The following is a 16,863-nucleotide window of genomic DNA, read 5'->3' on the forward strand; positions in this document are numbered from 1 at the left end:
GGAAGTGTATTGCAATATGTTATAAGGATCAGTTTTGTTGCATAAAACTTTGCTTGTGTATGAGTAAGTACTGGATTGCATATTTCCTACTGTGGGTGGTATTCAAACAAATTTAAAATCATGGGTTTAGATAACATATTTATATGTTTATACTTATTTATCATTATTTACTATGTATACTAAACTCTTTTATGGATCACCAGAAAGCACTGGGGTATGATAGAATAAGCTCGGAATTGGGGAAAATGGGCTTATGGCTCTTCAAATGATTTAAAGTCATTAAAGGTCCAAAGAGGTTATATTTTCAAGTGAAAAATAGGGGAGTTAGAATAGATGTTCCCCAAGTTTCCTTCCAGCCTGAATCTCTGAGTTTCTAAACTCTCAAGAACAAGTGTTATTTTTTTTTGTTGTTTTTAATTCTAATTGAGGTATATTGGATACTTCTAAACTATTCAAGTAAGATTCCAAGTGGGTTATTTGTATATCCAAATACATAATACACTAGAGTGAAAAATGTTTCTACAAAATTTCTTAAGATCGTGAATCCTTAACGGTATTTCCTATATTTCCGAAGTCCATAAAAATCCTTAACTATATTTTATATATTTCTCAATACTTCTAAATAGAATATTAACAGTTTGGGAAGATTTGAGGCTTTTGGCCTTTGACTAGAATTATATCGATCAGTGTAGTAAAACAGCTCAGCTATTCAGAGGCTCTAATTGGTGCTATGATACAGAATTTTGGAGAACATTATTGGTAATGAAATAATGTTATGAAGCCATGTGTCATATAGCTGTGTTCTGAATATATACAGAGAGATGGCCAGAATTAGTGATCTGTAGCAGAAAGCAATGAGTGTCTGTACAGTTACTTAACTTTGTTGCTTATCAGCATCACAACTGCAAGAGTGATACTATTATGAACCTTCTTAAAATTACCAATCTTTGGATAAAATCTGGATCAGCAGTCACACACATGGAAAAAATTATTTTTAACATGGAATTTGATAGGCAAAATCTTTCAAAACATTAGTCCACTGGGGAAAAATTAATGAAAGATTCAAAACCACTGACCTGAGACTTTTCTCCCAGAATGTCTCTGAACATTTTGTACCACTAAAAACTTCCCTGGAGGCACCTTTATAATTATAGGTAAAGGATCCCAGCAGTAGTCCTAGCTTTAGCTGTAAAACTTCAAAATGGTTAGTAGATAGTTTCCTGTACATACTCCCTTCCCAACTTTCAGGGCAGGTTTCAATCTGCCATACTGCCCTCCCAGGCCTTGTCTTTCCAGGGTGTCTGACTTGGCATGTTATGCATTTGCACAGAGTCCAGATGTGTAGGTGAGAGCAGAGATGGGCTGAACTAAAGATCTGTATTTCATGCCATCTGCATATTGGAATTCTCTTTCCATTGATCTGTTGGTTTGGTTTATACCTAAATGGGTAAAGCCTCTCTCCTGAGTAGGGTTGAATTGTACTCAGCTTTTAAGTGGGAATGATTTTGCCATTAAAGATGTAAAGTCCTCATTTCAACCTCTGAATACTCAAGAGAAGAAAAATAGAGAACTCTTTATTTGGCTCTGAAAATAATTATTAAGTACAGGTAACAGCATAATATTAAGCCAGGCATTGTGCAAGCGAGTTAAACAGACACGATTTTTGCCCTCACAGCTGACAGTGTTCTGCAGGGCAGGAGCATTAACTCACTCACACCTGGTCAGTGTTTTTCTTTTTTCTGACTTGGCAGCAGAGTGGCAAGAAGGCTAAGGACACTGAAGTGATGTGGGATTCTTGCGCCCCCTTGTGCTTCTCCTGGGAAGAAAGCATTTCTAAAACTAGTTGACGAGAATCGTTCAACCTCTAAACTCTTCAGATAAATCGGGCTTTGCTATATTTTCACCACCCTTGCTGTTCCAAGATACCAGTAATGTGATTTAGAAACAAGCCATTTATGACTCTAAGATTTGATGGTTTAAAAAAATTCCTAAGAAGAGTCCACCTTGTCTTTTATCTCTTTCCTTTAGTGCAGAATTTTTCAACCTCAGTACTATCAACATTTGGAGTAGGATACTTCTTGATTGTGTGGGGCTGTCTTGTGCATTGTAGAATATTTAGCAGCATTCCTGGCCTCTGCCCATTAGATACCAGTAGCATCCTACCCAGTTATGACAACTAAAAATGCCTCCAGACCTGCCAGGCAAGGCAGGTGATTTTCCCTGGGGAGCAAAATCACCCCCCAGTTGAGAACTGCTTTAGTACCTCAGAAGAAGGGAGTACAAGACAGACTTTTTGCCCATTGGAAGTTGAAGTCTAAATAAAGTTACGTGATATATATATGCAAGAGCTTTCAAAAAAATTAAAATGCCCTATAAATGTAAAGGAACTATTAAGAAGTCTAATACCTGTTTTTTGTGTTTTGTTTTGTTTTACCATAGCCTTCTACCACTCTGATTATTCCGAACTTACTGAAATGATAAGATCTAGGTTTTTGTCTTCCCTGGCTCTTCTTTTCTTTCCCTATACAATATATTAGGAGATAATCAGAAAAGTTAATAGATGCATTAGAGATGGAGGAGGAGAAGGATGAAGAAATGAGGCATGACAGGGGAAATGCCTGTCCTTCCTATCTCATCTCAGTGAAACAACACCTTTCATTTCCACCCACACCTTTTTTGCTCCCAGCGATAGCAAAAGGTTTTGTTGTTGGTATTGTTTTTAGAGAGAGAGAGGGTCTTACTCTGTCACCCAGGCTGGAGTGCAGTGGCACAAGCATAGCTAACTGTAGCTTCGAACTCCTGGACTCAAGAGATCCTCCTGCCTCAGCTTCCCAAGGTGCTGGGAGTATAGGCGTGAGCCACCACACCACTTTAGAAAAAGTTTATATTCCATACTTACATTCCTTTGATTTCAATATTTACTCAACAAACGTTTATTAAAGACCTCTTGGTGCCAAACCCTGAATATTCCAAAAGGGAGAGGACAATGCTGCCTGTCCTCAAAGACCAGCAAGAGAAAAGGCGGTGACAGAAAATGCCGACCTGAAACTGGTGAGGACTTTATTATTTTTTTGTAGCATCTAAAAAAGGAGTGGTAAGCCTAAGACTATGACAAAATCTAAGTATTGTCTTTGTCAGCTTGGGCTGCCACAGCAAAATACCATACACTGGGTGGCTTCAACAACAGGAATTTACTTCTGGAGACTGTAAGTCCAAGATTAAGGTGTTAGCAGGGTCAGTATCTGGGGAGGGCCTCTCCTCTGGTTCCTTGTAGCTCTCTTCTTGCTGTGTTCTCACGTGGCCTTTCCACATGCATGTGAGTGGAGAGAGGGCGGAGGGCAGCAAGCACCCGAGTTTCTTCTTATGAATGCTCTAATCTCATCATGAGGCCCCACCCTCATGACCACTTGTAACCTAATTCCCTCCCCAAACACTCCATCTGCAAATATCACATAGAGGATGAGGGCTTCAACATAGGAATTTGGGATGGGGGACACAATTCAGTCCACAGCAAATCTAATTTCCTCAAGAATTTCAGCATTTATAATAAAATGCCCTGGTTTCGTGTTCTTATGAATAACCTGTGTCACACATTTCTGAGGCAGAGAGGGTGACAGACTTTGATTTTAGTGCCAGTCTTCCCTCTCCTAAGCGAGTGACTTGGGAAGAAGGATGTTCGAGGGATGTAGCCTGGCCCTCATTCACACCCAGGCCCTCCAGCTGGAACAGATCTGCCCCATCTTCATCAGCAGAAAATCCACACCAGGTCTTCCTTTCTACAGGCAGAGCTCGTTTCTTACGTCACCTACTTGACGTCTCCTGTATCACAGATGCGTCCTCTTAGATCTGCTCTATAGTTTTTCTCTTACTCAGAGTCCTTGGGTGAGGGTTGGAGTATTTGTGGGGAGACACAACTCGGCAGTGAGATGTATGCGCTGCTTTGACTGTGGTAAATCCTAGTAACATGGTCTTAACACTGTTGGTCAGGCATTGAATTTAATATCCTAATAGGTCTGGCTGCTCCTCTGCCATCTGGCAGGATGTATCATCTGTGGTTTTGAGCTTATCACGTCCTCAAAGGAGAATCCCCACTTGCACTCCTGTTTCTATTTGCGTATTCACCAGCGATCCCCCAGTGCTTTCATTCACCTTAAAATCACAGTGAACACATTGTCCCAGCCCTGGAGGGGTTTTGTTTTGTTTTGTTTTGTTTTTGAGAAGGAGTCTCGCTCTGTCACCCAGGCTGGAGTGCAGTGGCATGATCTTGGCTCACTGCAACCTCTGCCTCTTGGGTTCAAGCAATTCTCTTGCCTCAGCCTCCTAAGTAGCCGGGATTACAGGCACGTGCCACCCACGCCTGGCTCATTTTTGTATTTTTAGTAGAGACGGGGTTTCACCATGTTGGCCAGACTGGTCTTGAACTCCTGACCTCAGATGATCCGCCTGCCTTGGCCTCCCAAAGTGCTGGGATTACAGGTATGAGCCACTGTGCTCAGCCCCCAGCGTTTTTTATATGAGCATGCATATATATATATATCATATATATGACATATATAACATATATAATATATATAACATATATAGTATATAACATATATTGTATATATAACATACATATATAAAACATATAACATATATAAAATTAATTGATGTGATTTTTAAAATTGTTAGAATTCTAATCAGGTAGGCACAAAAATATGGATAGGAGAAAGATTTTTCTCACATAGCTGACAGACCTTTCTGATGTAGATTGTTTTATAGTTGTTATTTATGTTGTATGCTACTATCCAACTATTCATATTCCCATTGCCTATAGATCGGGGTCAGCAAACTACAGTTTGATGGCCAAATCTGGTCCCTGCCTGTTTTTGTAAGTACAGTTTAACTGAAACACAGCTGCACCCATTGATTCACATACTGTCTAGAGCAGCTTTTGCACTACAAATGACAAGAATTTAGTAGTTGCAACAGAGACTGGTTCAAATAAGATTGGCTGTCTTTGGAACTAGCACTTGGCAGAATGTAGTATTTGCTGTGAAGTGCTGAAAAGAAAAGTAACTTCCTCTTCATTTTTTTAGTGGCATAGTCTAAAACTGCTCACAATCCTTTTGAAAGACTAAAGAATAGGCCAGGTGTGGTGGCTCATGCCTGTAATCCCAGCACTTTGGGAGGCCAAGGCAGGTGGATCACAAGGTCAGGAGTTCAAGACCAGCCTGGCCAACATAGTGAAACCTGTCTCCACTAAAAATACAAAAAAAAAAATAGCTGGGCGTGGTGGCGGCAGCCTGTAGTCCCCAGCTACTCGGGAGGCTGAGGCAGGAGAATCGCTTGAACCCGGGAGGCGGAGGTTGCAGTGAGCTGAGATTGCGCCATTGCACTCCAGCCCTGGAGACAGTGCGAGACTCTGTCTCAAAAAAAAAAAAAAAAAAAAAGACTAAAGAATATTAGCACCAAAGAACATAGCCCAGAAGCCTTGCTGTACTACACCTGCTGAGGGGACTGAAGGAAATGCTGGAGAGCAGCACTAGGCAGTGCGCAGGCACTGCCCCAAACCAGCCCCCAGGCCACCAAGGCCTCCAAGGGAGTGGGAAAGGTACCTGGAGAGCCATCTCCAGAAGGAAAGAAAGAAACCAGCTGTACCAGGGTTTGCTGGAGGGGTTGCTTCACTTTGAGGATTTGCTTTTCTTTTGTACCCCCTCAAGAGCCGAGTACGAGTAATGACGCTTTTTTATCCTAGGGAGGCAAATACATGCAGGCGGTGATTCAGTATGGGAAGATAGTATCCTGGTTAGAGATGGAATATGGCTTATCAGAAAAGGAATCGAAAGCTTCTGAATCATTTCTGCTTGCTGCCTTTCTGAACCTGGCCATGTGCTACCTGAAGCTTAGAGAATACACCAAAGCTGTCGAATGCTGTGACAAGGTAACGTCGTGTCTCCTGTGAGATGGACTTTAGATACTCCAGATCTTTTCTCTATCTCTGTCTTTTGCTTCCTCTCAGCCAAAGGTTGCAGGATTTTTCATTTTGCTTTGTTTTATTTATTTGAATGTTTGGGATTGTTTGTCAGTATGAATTGGGAAATTCAGCAAGATTTTTATTACAGTCAGACTTTTATGATACCTAGACTGTTTATCATAATGCATTCTGAAGAAAAGTTTTGATTAAAATTAAATAATTTTTATCCATGACCTTCCTTATAACTGTAGTATTTATATCAGAGTAGACATATAACTCCTCAGGTTCAGTTTAATAAGAGCAGATTTAACATAAGCTTGTCTGGACTTTAACAGACTGCAACTGTTCATACAAAGCATATATATATAGGTCAATTTTTATTATAATCATTTATTCATTGATATGCATAAATAATTTGAAAGGGCCACAGAGCATCAGCAGCCTTTTTGTTTTTACATTTGTATTATTAATCCTGTCTTTGGTCTTTGAGTGCTTACACACAGTACTCTGTAACAGTGGCTTATCATCTGTATCGTTATGTATCGTTCTGATACATTTATACACCAGCTAATACTGTTTTAGGTATCTGGTCTCAGAGTGAACAGTGTATATTATACTATGGGTAAAAGTAAAAACTAATCATTGGATGTATCTTAAAGGTAGACATAAAAGGATAAGAAAAGCAAGGCAACTATTTTGTACATTCTTTGTGAGATTATTTTTGAATTTTGTGGATCAGTGTTTCCTATTGCATCCTCTGTCCCAAGACCAGTTATTAATTTTATACCTATTTTTTCGTTTTTTTCATACAGAATGGGGAGAGAGAGAGAGAGAGTGTGTGTGTGTGTGTGTGTGTGTGTGTGTGTGTTTCTGTTTTAGAGACAAGTTGTTGCTATTTTGCCCAGGCTGGGGTGCAGTGGCTATTAATAGGCATGAACATAATGCACTACAGCCTCAAACTCTCGGGCCCAAGCTATCCTCCCACCTCAGCCTCCTGAGTAGCTGGGGCTACAAGTGCATGCCGCCACACCCTGCTAATTTTTAAATTTGCTTTTGTAGAGATGGGGGTCGTCCAAGGAGCTGGGATTAAAGTTGTGAGGTACCACACCCAGCACAGCCTTGACTACATTATTTTTCTGTCTTCTGTTGACAGAAGCAGTCATATAGCATGACTATTAACCCTATCTTTGGCAATAGGAAGCCTGTTCTCCTTATTTTCCTCTTTTTTTTTTTTTTTGGAGATGGAGTCTTTCTCTGTTACCCAGGCTGGAGTGCAATGGCACAATCTTGGCTCACTCTAACCTCCACCTCCCGAGTTCAAGCGATTCTCCTGCCTCAGCCTCCCAAGTAGCTTAGACCACAGGTGCCCACCACCACGCCCGGCTAATTTTTGTATTTTTAGTAGAGACAGGGTTTCACCATGTTGGCCCGGCTGGTCTCCAACTCCTGACCTCAGTTGATCTGCCACCTCAGCTTCCCAAAGTGCTGGGATTACAGGTGTGAGCCACCACACCCCAGCAATTTTCTTTTAGCTTTGTTGATTATATCTTTCTCTTTAAAGAAGGTTTTAATGTTTATGTAGTCAGATTTGTCTTCTCCTTTCTAGTTAGAAAAGACTTCCCCACACCAAGATTATAAAAATAACTGAGGCCAGGCACAGTGGTTTACACCTGTGACCTGTAACCCCAGGACTTTCGGAGGCTGAGGAGAGAGGATTGCCTGAGCCCAGGAGATAGAGGCTGCAGGGAGCTGTGATTGAGCCACTGCCCTCCAGCCTGAGTGAGACCCTGCCTCAAAAAAATAATGATTAGATTTTACATATTTTAAAATAAAAAATAATTGAAACATTTTATGTTTTTATATGTAAATATGATTGATCTAAAATTTATTTTTGTGCTTACACTATGAGGTAAGAATTTAACTTTTTTTTTGGAGACAAGAGTCTCACTCTGTCACCCAGGCTGGAGTGCAGTGGCACGATCTCAGCCCGCTCCAACCTCCACCTCCCTGGTTCAAGCAATTCTCCTGCCTCAGCCTCCCAAGTAGCTGGGATTACAGGCGCCCGCCACCACACCCAGCTAATTTTTGTATTTTCAGTAGAGACAGGATTTCACCATGTTGGCCAGGCGGATCTTGAACTCCTTACCTCAGGTGATCCACCTGCTTCAGCCTCCCAAAGTGCTGGGATTACAGGTGTGAGCCACTGCACCCGGCCTTAATTCTTATTTTCTATGTGGATAGCTGCCGTCCTGGCCCCGTTTATTTTAAAGTTAACTCTCCACTGATTCACATTACCACCTTTGTCGTTTTCAAATGTTTTTATATGCAGACACATGACTGTTTCTGAATGATTTGTTCTGTTCCACTGAGCTGTTTGTCCACATACTAGTAACCAAACTGTCTTAATTTCAGTAGTTTTAAAGTTTGTCTTTTTCTCTGGTAGGATAAGTGCTCTTATTTTTTTTCTTTTTTCCCAATTTTTTTCAGCCATTCTTGGGCACTTATTTGTTCCAATGAACTTTAAAATGAACTTCTCAAGAGCCCCCTCTCAAATCTCCTTGGGATCTTTCTAGAAATTGCATTAAATGCAGAAAATAATTTGGGTAGTAAATTTTGATCAGTAGTATGTAATTATCTTGAGCCCCATTTTTTTAAATACACTTTTTCCATCTCCTTTGGCAAGAGAACTTTGGTAAGCTGTTTACTGAATTTATTAAAATTCATCCTTTCTAAAATATAGACCATCTATTCCTAGGCCCTTGGACTGGACAGTGCCAATGAGAAAGGCTTATATAGGAGGGGTGAAGCCCAGCTGCTCATGAATGAGTTTGAGTCAGCCAAGGGTGACTTTGAGAAAGTGCTGGAAGTAAACCCCCAGAATAAGGCTGCAAGACTGCAGATCTCCATGTGCCAGAAAAAGGCCAAGGAACACAACGAGCGGGACCGCAGGATATACGCCAACATGTTCAAGAAGTTTGCAGAGCAGGATGCCAAGGTGTGTGCAGAGCCCGCTGACTGCAGGTGGATCAAGAGCCTGGCCATGCCCCTTTGATTTTAGGGGACAGAAACAGTTAAATAACCCAAGAGGCTCAAGAGTAGGGAAAACGATTTCCAATCTGATCTGAGGCTGCTTTGGATCCAAAGGTCGAGTAGGGCAGTTCCAGTCACCAAAGGCACACGTCGTGAGAGATGAGAAAACTAAATTCCCTTCAGATGTATTAGATTGGTTCAAAAGTAATTGTGGTTTTTACCATGACTTTCAATGGCAAAAACAGCAATTTTGCACCAGCTCCCCCTGCTCCCCGCCGCCCCCCCCAGGCCCCTGCCCAAGTTAGAGTCTCACTCTGTCACCCAGACTGTAATGCAGTCGTGCTAACATGGCTCACTGCAGCCTCGACTTCTCTGGTTCAAGTGATCCTCCCACCTCGGCCTCCTGAGTAGCTGGGACAAGCACACCACCACACTGGGCTAATTTTTTAAAATTTTTTGTAAAGATAGGGTTTCACTTTGTTGTCCAGGCTGGTCTCGAACCCCTGGCTTCAAGGGATCCTCCTGCTTTGGTCTCCCAAAGTGCTGGGGTTATAGACATGAGCCACCATGCCCAGCCCTTTTGTCATTTTTGAAAAATTGTAAACCCATCAGGATTTTTTTTTCAAGTAAGACTTCTGATTTTCCCAGGAAATGGGATGTTATAGGAGCCCTATCATCACACCTGTTATCTTGAGGGTCGGCAGCCAGCCTGGCAAATGTGGCAGGAGAGGTCTGTCTGGAGAGAGGGCGACCTCCCCACAGCATAGTTGGCATTCTGGTCCTGTCCCCAGTCTCCAGGAATGCCCAGACTTCAGTATCCCACAGCTGTCCCATGTGTCAACCAAAGAAAGGTGAAGCTCCCACTCTAACTATTGGTAGCACAGCGCTGACCTACCCAGCTAGATATCCTAGAGAAAATCATTGCAGTACCTCGTGTTTGGGACCTGATACACAGTCTGGAGGAGCCAGGAATTATTTCACTTCTTTTTTCTCTGACCTTCTTGATTGCTTATTTCTTCCTTAGGAAGAGGCCAATAAAGCAATGGGCAAGAAGACTTCAGAAGGGGTCACTAACGAAAAAGGAACAGACAGTCAAGCAATGGAAGAAGAGAAACCTGAGGGCCACGTATGATGCCACGCCAAGGAGGGAAGAGTCCCAGTGAACTCGGCCCCTCCTCAATGGGCTTTCCCCCAACTCAGGACGGAACAGTGTTTAATGTAAAGTTTGTTATAGTCTATGTGATTCTGGAAGCAAATGGCAAAACCAGTAGCTTCCCAAAAACAGCCCCCCTGCTGCTGCCCGGAGGGTTCACTGAGGGGTGGCACGGGACCACTCCAGGTGGAACAAACAGAAATGACTGTGGTGTGGAGGGAGTGAGCCAGCAGCTTAAGTCCAGCTCATTTCAGTTTCTATCAACCTTCAGTATCCAATTCAGGGTCCCTTGAGATCATCCTAACAATGTGGGGCTGTTAGATTTTACCTTTGAACTTTAATAGCACTGCAGAAACCTTTAAAAAAAAAAAATGCTTCATGAATTTCTCCTTTCCTACAGTTGGGTAGGGTAGGGGAAGGAGGATGAGCTTTTGTTTTTTAAATGACTGAAGTGCTATAAATGTAGTCTGTTGCATTTTTAACCAACAGAACCCACAGTAGAGGGGTCTCATGTCTCCCCAGTTCCACAGCAGTGTCACAGACGTGAAAGCCAGAACCTCAGAGGCCACTTGCTTGCTGACTTAGCCACCTCCCAAAGTCCCCCTCCTCAGCCAGCCTCCTTGTGAGAGTGGCTTTCTACCACACACAGCCTGTCCCTGGGGGAGTAATTCTGTCATTCCTAAAACACCTTTCAGCAATGATAATGAGCAGATGAGAGTTTCTGGATTAGCTTTTCCTATTTTCGATGAAGTTCTGAGATACTGAAATGTGAAAAGAGCAATCAGAATTGTGCTTTTTCTCCCCTCCTCTATTCCTTTTAGGAAATAATATTCAATACACAGTACTTCCTCCCAGCATTGCTACTGTTCAGCTTCTTCTTTCATTCTAATCCTTGCTATTAAGAATTTAAGACTTGTTCTTACAATATTTTTGACCTGGAGTGGATCTATTTACATAGCCATTTAGGATCCATGCAGCTTTGTCTTTTTAAGATTATTGGCTCATAAGCATATGTACACTGGTTTATGGAACTTTATTTACACTTCTCTATCATGCAAAAAAATTTTGACTTTTTAGTACTAAGCTTAATTTTTAAAAACAATCTGTAGGGTTGACAAATAAATAGTTGCTCTTCTATGTTAGGGGTTTCATCTGCAGGTTTGACACGCAGTTGCTCGCCTTTCCTGCCCTGTCAAGCTTCTCTGTTCTGGCGTGAGTTGTGAAAGAGTTTCCATGCCGGTACACAGCCAGTAGCCTAAATCTCCAGTACTTGAGCTGACCATTGAACTAGGGCAAGTCTTGAAATAAATGTGTACATGTAGTTGAATTTCAGTCCTTACGGGTAAACAAACAGATTGAGCATGGCTCTCTATTCCCTCAGCTTAAGAAACACTCATTGGGAATGCATTTGGCAACCCAAGGAACCATTTGCTTAAACCTGGAACATCTCACTTTTTTAAATCCTAAAAAACACTGGCAGTTATATTTTAAATTAGTTTTTATTTTTATGGTGGTTTTATCAAAAGACTTTTATTATTAGATTAGGACCCCCTTAAAACCTAAAAATCAAGTTATTTCCTTTTATACTTTTCTTCTCCATGGAACAAATGGAATCAATTTGTGAGATTTTTCCTTTAATGATAACTAAAATCCCTCTAATTTCTCTTTTATGCTTTTGTCTTTTTTATGAAATATTTCTTTTAAAAGCCCCAATCTCACCTACGAAATATGAAAAGCAAAAGCTGATTTTGCTTACTTGCTAAACTGTTGGGAAAGCTCTGTAGAGCATGGTTCCAGTAAGGCCAAGATTGAAATTTGATATTAAAAAAGCCACCTAGCTTTTTGCAAATAATAAACAAGAAAGCTATTCCAAGACTCAGATGATGCCAGCTCTCTCCCATGTGTGTATGATGGTTCACGGGGGGAACTGGCAAGAGTGTGTGTGGGGAGGGGAAGGGTGTGTGAGTGGTTCTGAGCAAATAACTACAGGGTGCCCATTACCACTCAAGAAGACACTTCGCGTATTCTTGTATCAAATTCAATAATCTTAAACAATTTGTGTAGAAGTCCACAGACATCTTTCAACCACCTTTTAGGCTGCATATGGATTGCCAAGTCAGCATATGATGAATTAAAGACATTGTTTTTTTAAAAAAAATCATTTAGATGCACTTTTTTGTGTGTTCTTTAAATAAATCCAAAAAAACAAATGTGACTTTCCATTGTTTTTGGTTTTGCTTAAGTGATTTTCAGGGAAAGCTGTATTGGTTAAAAAACCATGGTGGGGGCCAACTTGAAGAAAGTAGACATCAGAGAGGTCAGGCGCAGTGGCTCATGCCTGTAATCCCAGCACTTTGGGAGGCTGAGGCAGGTGTATCACCTGAGGTCAGGAGTTTGAGACCAGCCTGGCCAATGTGGTAAAACTCCGTCTCTACTAAAAATACAAAAATTAGCCAGGTGTGGTGGTGCACACCTGTAATCCCAGCTACTCGGGAGGCTGAGGAAGGAGAATCAATCACTTGAACCTGGGAAGTGGAAGTTGCAGTGAGCCAAGATTGTGCCACTGCACTCTGGCCTGGGTGACAGAGTGAGACTTGGTCTCAAAAAAAAAAAAAAAAAAAAAAAAAAAATCAGAAAATCGGCAATGGACAGTATCGTCCTACACTTTGCTCTAAGGTGCACCTGAAACCAACATTGGGGTGAAAGTGACAGAACAATGCATCATTGCTAAAAAGAACCAAGTAATCGGAAAAATAAAAGGGTTTTGTTTTTTCATTAGCCAGTGGATATTTCACCTTTTTAAGCTGGTTTTAAGGTAGGCTCAATTTGCAAAATAAAATTTAATTGTGCCCTTTAATATATGAAACATAAGTAAGCATATCTCAGGTGGTGTTCCGTATTGAGCATGCATTTTCTTAAGTAGCATATATCATCAGTACTCATCATCACAGACTCTCAAAGCCTAAGGAGATGTCACATATACTGCAAATCCTCATTTTCACACTGCAAAAGAAGGTGGCATGGTGCTGGAAAGGTACTTAGTAGGACCTCTGAGGTCTACAGACAGGTTGATGCAGGTTCTAGGCACCCTTTATTCCCTCCAAATTCTTGGCTTCATCTCTGGATTTGAATTATATTTCTCCCTCCTTCCTGTTAAATTATTTGGTAATGAAATAAATTCCTAGCTAGGTGCGGTGGCTTATGCTTATAACCCCAGCACTTTGGGAGGCCGAGGTGGGCAGGTCGCTTGAGCCCAGGAGTTCGAGACCAGCATGAGCAACATGGCAAGACCGTGTCTCTACAAAAAGTACAAAAATTAGACATGGTGGTATGCACCTTTAGGCCCAGTTATAGGCTGAGATGGGAGGATCACTTGAGCCCTGGGAAGTAAGTTGAGGCTGCAGTGAGCCATGATCATGCCACTGAACTCCAGCCTGGGTGACACAGCAAGACCCTATCTCAACCATAATAAATTCCCTTTATTTGCATGCTTTTTTTTTCTAAGAAAATAATGATCACCCTAGGGATCTTGAGGATGAGCCAGAGAAGATTCCTGGCTGTAAATGTGTGATCTCAGTAATTCAGAGGCAGCTTGCACAACCTCCAAAACATGAGGACTGCCAGTGAAGGGCTTTGTCTATACTTACTTGGCCTTAGCAGCACACTGAACTCCGCTTTTAGTATGGTGCATGTGAACCCTGTATTCTCTGGGGCTGGAGACTATCTCCAATATTGGTGACAAAACACATTGAATTTGAGCCAGCTAGTCAAAATCCTGAATTCCCCAACCCAGCTGTATATTTTTTCCATCAGCTGGCTACTTACGCATTTGAATGACAATGACTGACAAAAGGACATAAAAGGACATTCTCTGATGGCTTGAAAAGTTTCAGTAGACCTTCAGTACTTCCCTTCAGATTTTTCCCTACTACGTGGAGATTTCTGTGGGAGGAGAAGGCACTATCTGTAATTGCCCAGAATCTCCACGTGTGACCTTATAATACATGGCAAGAAAGAGACATGGTTAAATACAACTCTTAAGATTTTTGACAGCATCTTGTTTGGGTAACTGCAGCCTATAGTTAGAAAAATTCAAGCACGGTTTATAAGGCAGGGATTCTTTGTCTTCTAAAGATGAGGGAACCTTGGAGAATCAAGAATGGGGAGGACCCAGAATGGTGATGCAGCCAGCCCATGGCCATCCAGGTCACCTGATGCCCTTGCACCATTTTAAAATAGATCTTTTTCTAGTATGATGAGTGATGCTCTTGGTGTATGGAAGGAGATGTTGATACTTCCTTAGAATTCCCACACATTCGGTGGAACTGAAATGGCAGCAGAGCCACAGGCCTCATAGTCTACTTTGGAATAAAGCTATGGTGGGAAGCTCGCTAGCGTGTTAAGCAGAGGCATCTTTTTAAAATACACTTTAGGGGCCAGGGATGGTGGCTCACACCTATAATCCCAGCACTTTGAGAGGCTGAGGCAGGAGGATTGCTTGAGGCCAGGAGTTCAAGACCAGCCTGGGCAACATAGTGAGACCCCATCACTACCAAAAAAAAAAAATTTAATTAGCTACACATGGTGGTAATTCCTATAGTCCCAGCTACTTGAGAGGCTGAGGTGAGAGGATACTTGAAGCCATGAATTCTAGGCTTCAGTGAGCTATGATCACTCCATTGCACTCCAGCCTGGGCAACAGAGTGAGACCCTGTCTCTAAAATTAGAAAAAAAAAATGTGGCTGCTACATTATTTCCACCTCTCAAATCTCCACAAGGTCATTGGTCCTTGCTAACCCGGAACTAAGCAGGGAAGGAATTCTGGGACATGTGTTTCCAACTTGGCTTAGTTGACACATTGCAAATACAACACGTGGCTGAGCCTTTCTTTTTTGTTTTTGTTTTTGAGAGGGAGTTTTGTTCTTGTTGCCCAGGCTGGAGTGCAGTGGCACGATCTCGGCTCACTGCAACCTCCGCCTCCAGTATTCAAGTGATTCTCCTGCCTCAGCCTCCTAAGTAGCTGGGATTACAGGTGTCCGCCACCACACCCAGCTAATTTTTTGTATGTTTAGTAGAGACAGGGTTTCACCATGTTGGCCAGGCTGGTCTGGAACTCCTGACCTCAGGTGATCAACTCGCGTCGGCTTCCCAAAATGCTGGGATTACAGGTGTAAGCCACCAGGTCCGATCTGTGTCTAAGCCCTTCTTGAGGTATTAAATATTTCCAGCCTGGGTCTGCTCTGGGATAATGTGTTTTCATAAGATAACTCCTTATTGTAGGCATTGTTCTTGGCTTAAAGTTATCTCCTTAAAGCTTCTAAGGAAATAAGTGATAAGAATAAATAGTTAATGATGAGTATTTGGGGATGCAATGACTAATTCTAGTTACTCTAGTTCTAGTGAATGAGTTGATGAGTTTGTATTATATCTGCTCACAACCATGTTTCCACACTAAGGACTCCTGAATTTTTTTGTCTTAAAAACTTAAACCCACCATGTGTCCCGGTTCACGCCTGTAATCCCAGCACTTTGGGAGGCCGAGGCGGGCGGATCACGAGGTCAGGAGATCAAGACCATCCTGGCTAATGCAGTGAAATGCTGTCTCTACTGAAAATACAAAAAATTAGCCGGGCTTGGTGGTGGGTGCCCGTAATCCCAGCTACTCGGGAGGCTGAGGCAAAAGAATGACGTGAACCCGGGAGGCAGAGCTTGCAGTGAGCTGAGATCGTGCCACTGCACTCCAGCCTGGGCAACAGAGTGAGACTCTGTCTCAAAAAATAAAAATAAAAATAAAAAATTTAAACCCATGTGTATCCTATTGCCCTTTGTGGATACCAGAGTCTTCCTAACATGACACCAGCCTTTACCTGTAGTTAATAAAATGTGATTCCCCTTCTCCCACTGAGGGATCAGGAACACTGCCTTACTCATCACCATCCTCAGCACCCAGTCCATCATCCCCAAACTAGAACATAGTAGATCTCAGTAAGCTGGCTTTGTCCCTCCTCTGAAGGCAGCCTCTTGTCTGTATCCCAGTGGCCCTTCACTCCTGTTACCTGAGATGTGGAGGCCAAAGCCCCATGATCCTCTGGCTGTCCCTGCAGCCTGATTTTGTGTCTTGAATTCTTTTCCAAGTGATGTACCTGCAGCAACTTGAATTTTGGGAGCCCATAAATGTAAAATGGGTCCATGGTCTTCAGGCTACATTGATCTTAAATCTATTTTTAGTCACAATTGATACCTCTGAGTTCACCGAATACGAAGATCAAATGTATTTTCCTTAAAAGTATTCTAAGACCACCCCGCCCAGTCTGGTGCCCTGGTCAGCCAGCCCCCAAACATTTACGGCCCATCTGTTGTGAACCCGGTACTGTTCCACTGAGGTGAAGGATGGGGCTCCTTGGGCTGAGCGACTCACAAGCAAGTGAAAAATGAGGCATGCAGATGGCTGCATCACCACAGAGCATCTGCCATCTGCTACTGACATCTACAAAATAGGGAACAGCAGGAAACTCAAGCCTGCCTCTCCAGCTCTCCCCACTCATTCAGAGCCACACTGGAGACCGAGTCAAGCCAGGGCCCACCCCACTGCTGACATCCAGCCCAGTGCTACTGGGCAAGCCCTTCCTCAGCACTGCCCCTAGCTGGCCACTGTTCCACCCCTGTGCTTCTCTCCAAGTATCCGGGCTGCAAAAAGTGCCCAGCCCTACCCTGAGCTACACCA

General features: G+C 42.5%; 1 protein-coding gene and 1 long non-coding RNA gene across 5 annotated transcripts in view; one reads left to right on the forward strand and one right to left on the reverse strand.

The window, feature by feature from the left end:
• The window catches only part of FKBP5 (FKBP prolyl isomerase 5), a 117,459-nt gene extending 105,110 nt beyond the window's left edge, over nt 1-12,349 (forward strand). For all 3 annotated transcript variants that reach the window (XM_055264470.2, XM_055264471.2, XM_055264472.2), the window contains 3 exons: nt 5,738-5,923; nt 8,712-8,951; nt 10,011-12,349. In XM_055264470.2, coding sequence (XP_055120445.1) covers nt 5,738-5,923; nt 8,712-8,951; nt 10,011-10,118 — 534 coding nt within the window. In that variant the 3' untranslated portion in view covers nt 10,119-12,349. The remainder of the gene's footprint in view (nt 1-5,737; nt 5,924-8,711; nt 8,952-10,010) is intronic.
• LOC129473717 (uncharacterized) overlaps nt 1-16,863 on the reverse strand; it is a 65,339-nt gene that overhangs the window by 7,509 nt on the left and 40,967 nt on the right. The gene's annotated exons all lie outside the window — the stretch shown is intronic.

The sequence above is a fragment of the Symphalangus syndactylus genome, chromosome 23, assembly GCF_028878055.3.
Source record: "Symphalangus syndactylus isolate Jambi chromosome 23, NHGRI_mSymSyn1-v2.1_pri, whole genome shotgun sequence".
In the NCBI taxonomy this organism is placed as follows: domain Eukaryota; kingdom Metazoa; phylum Chordata; class Mammalia; order Primates; family Hylobatidae; genus Symphalangus; species Symphalangus syndactylus.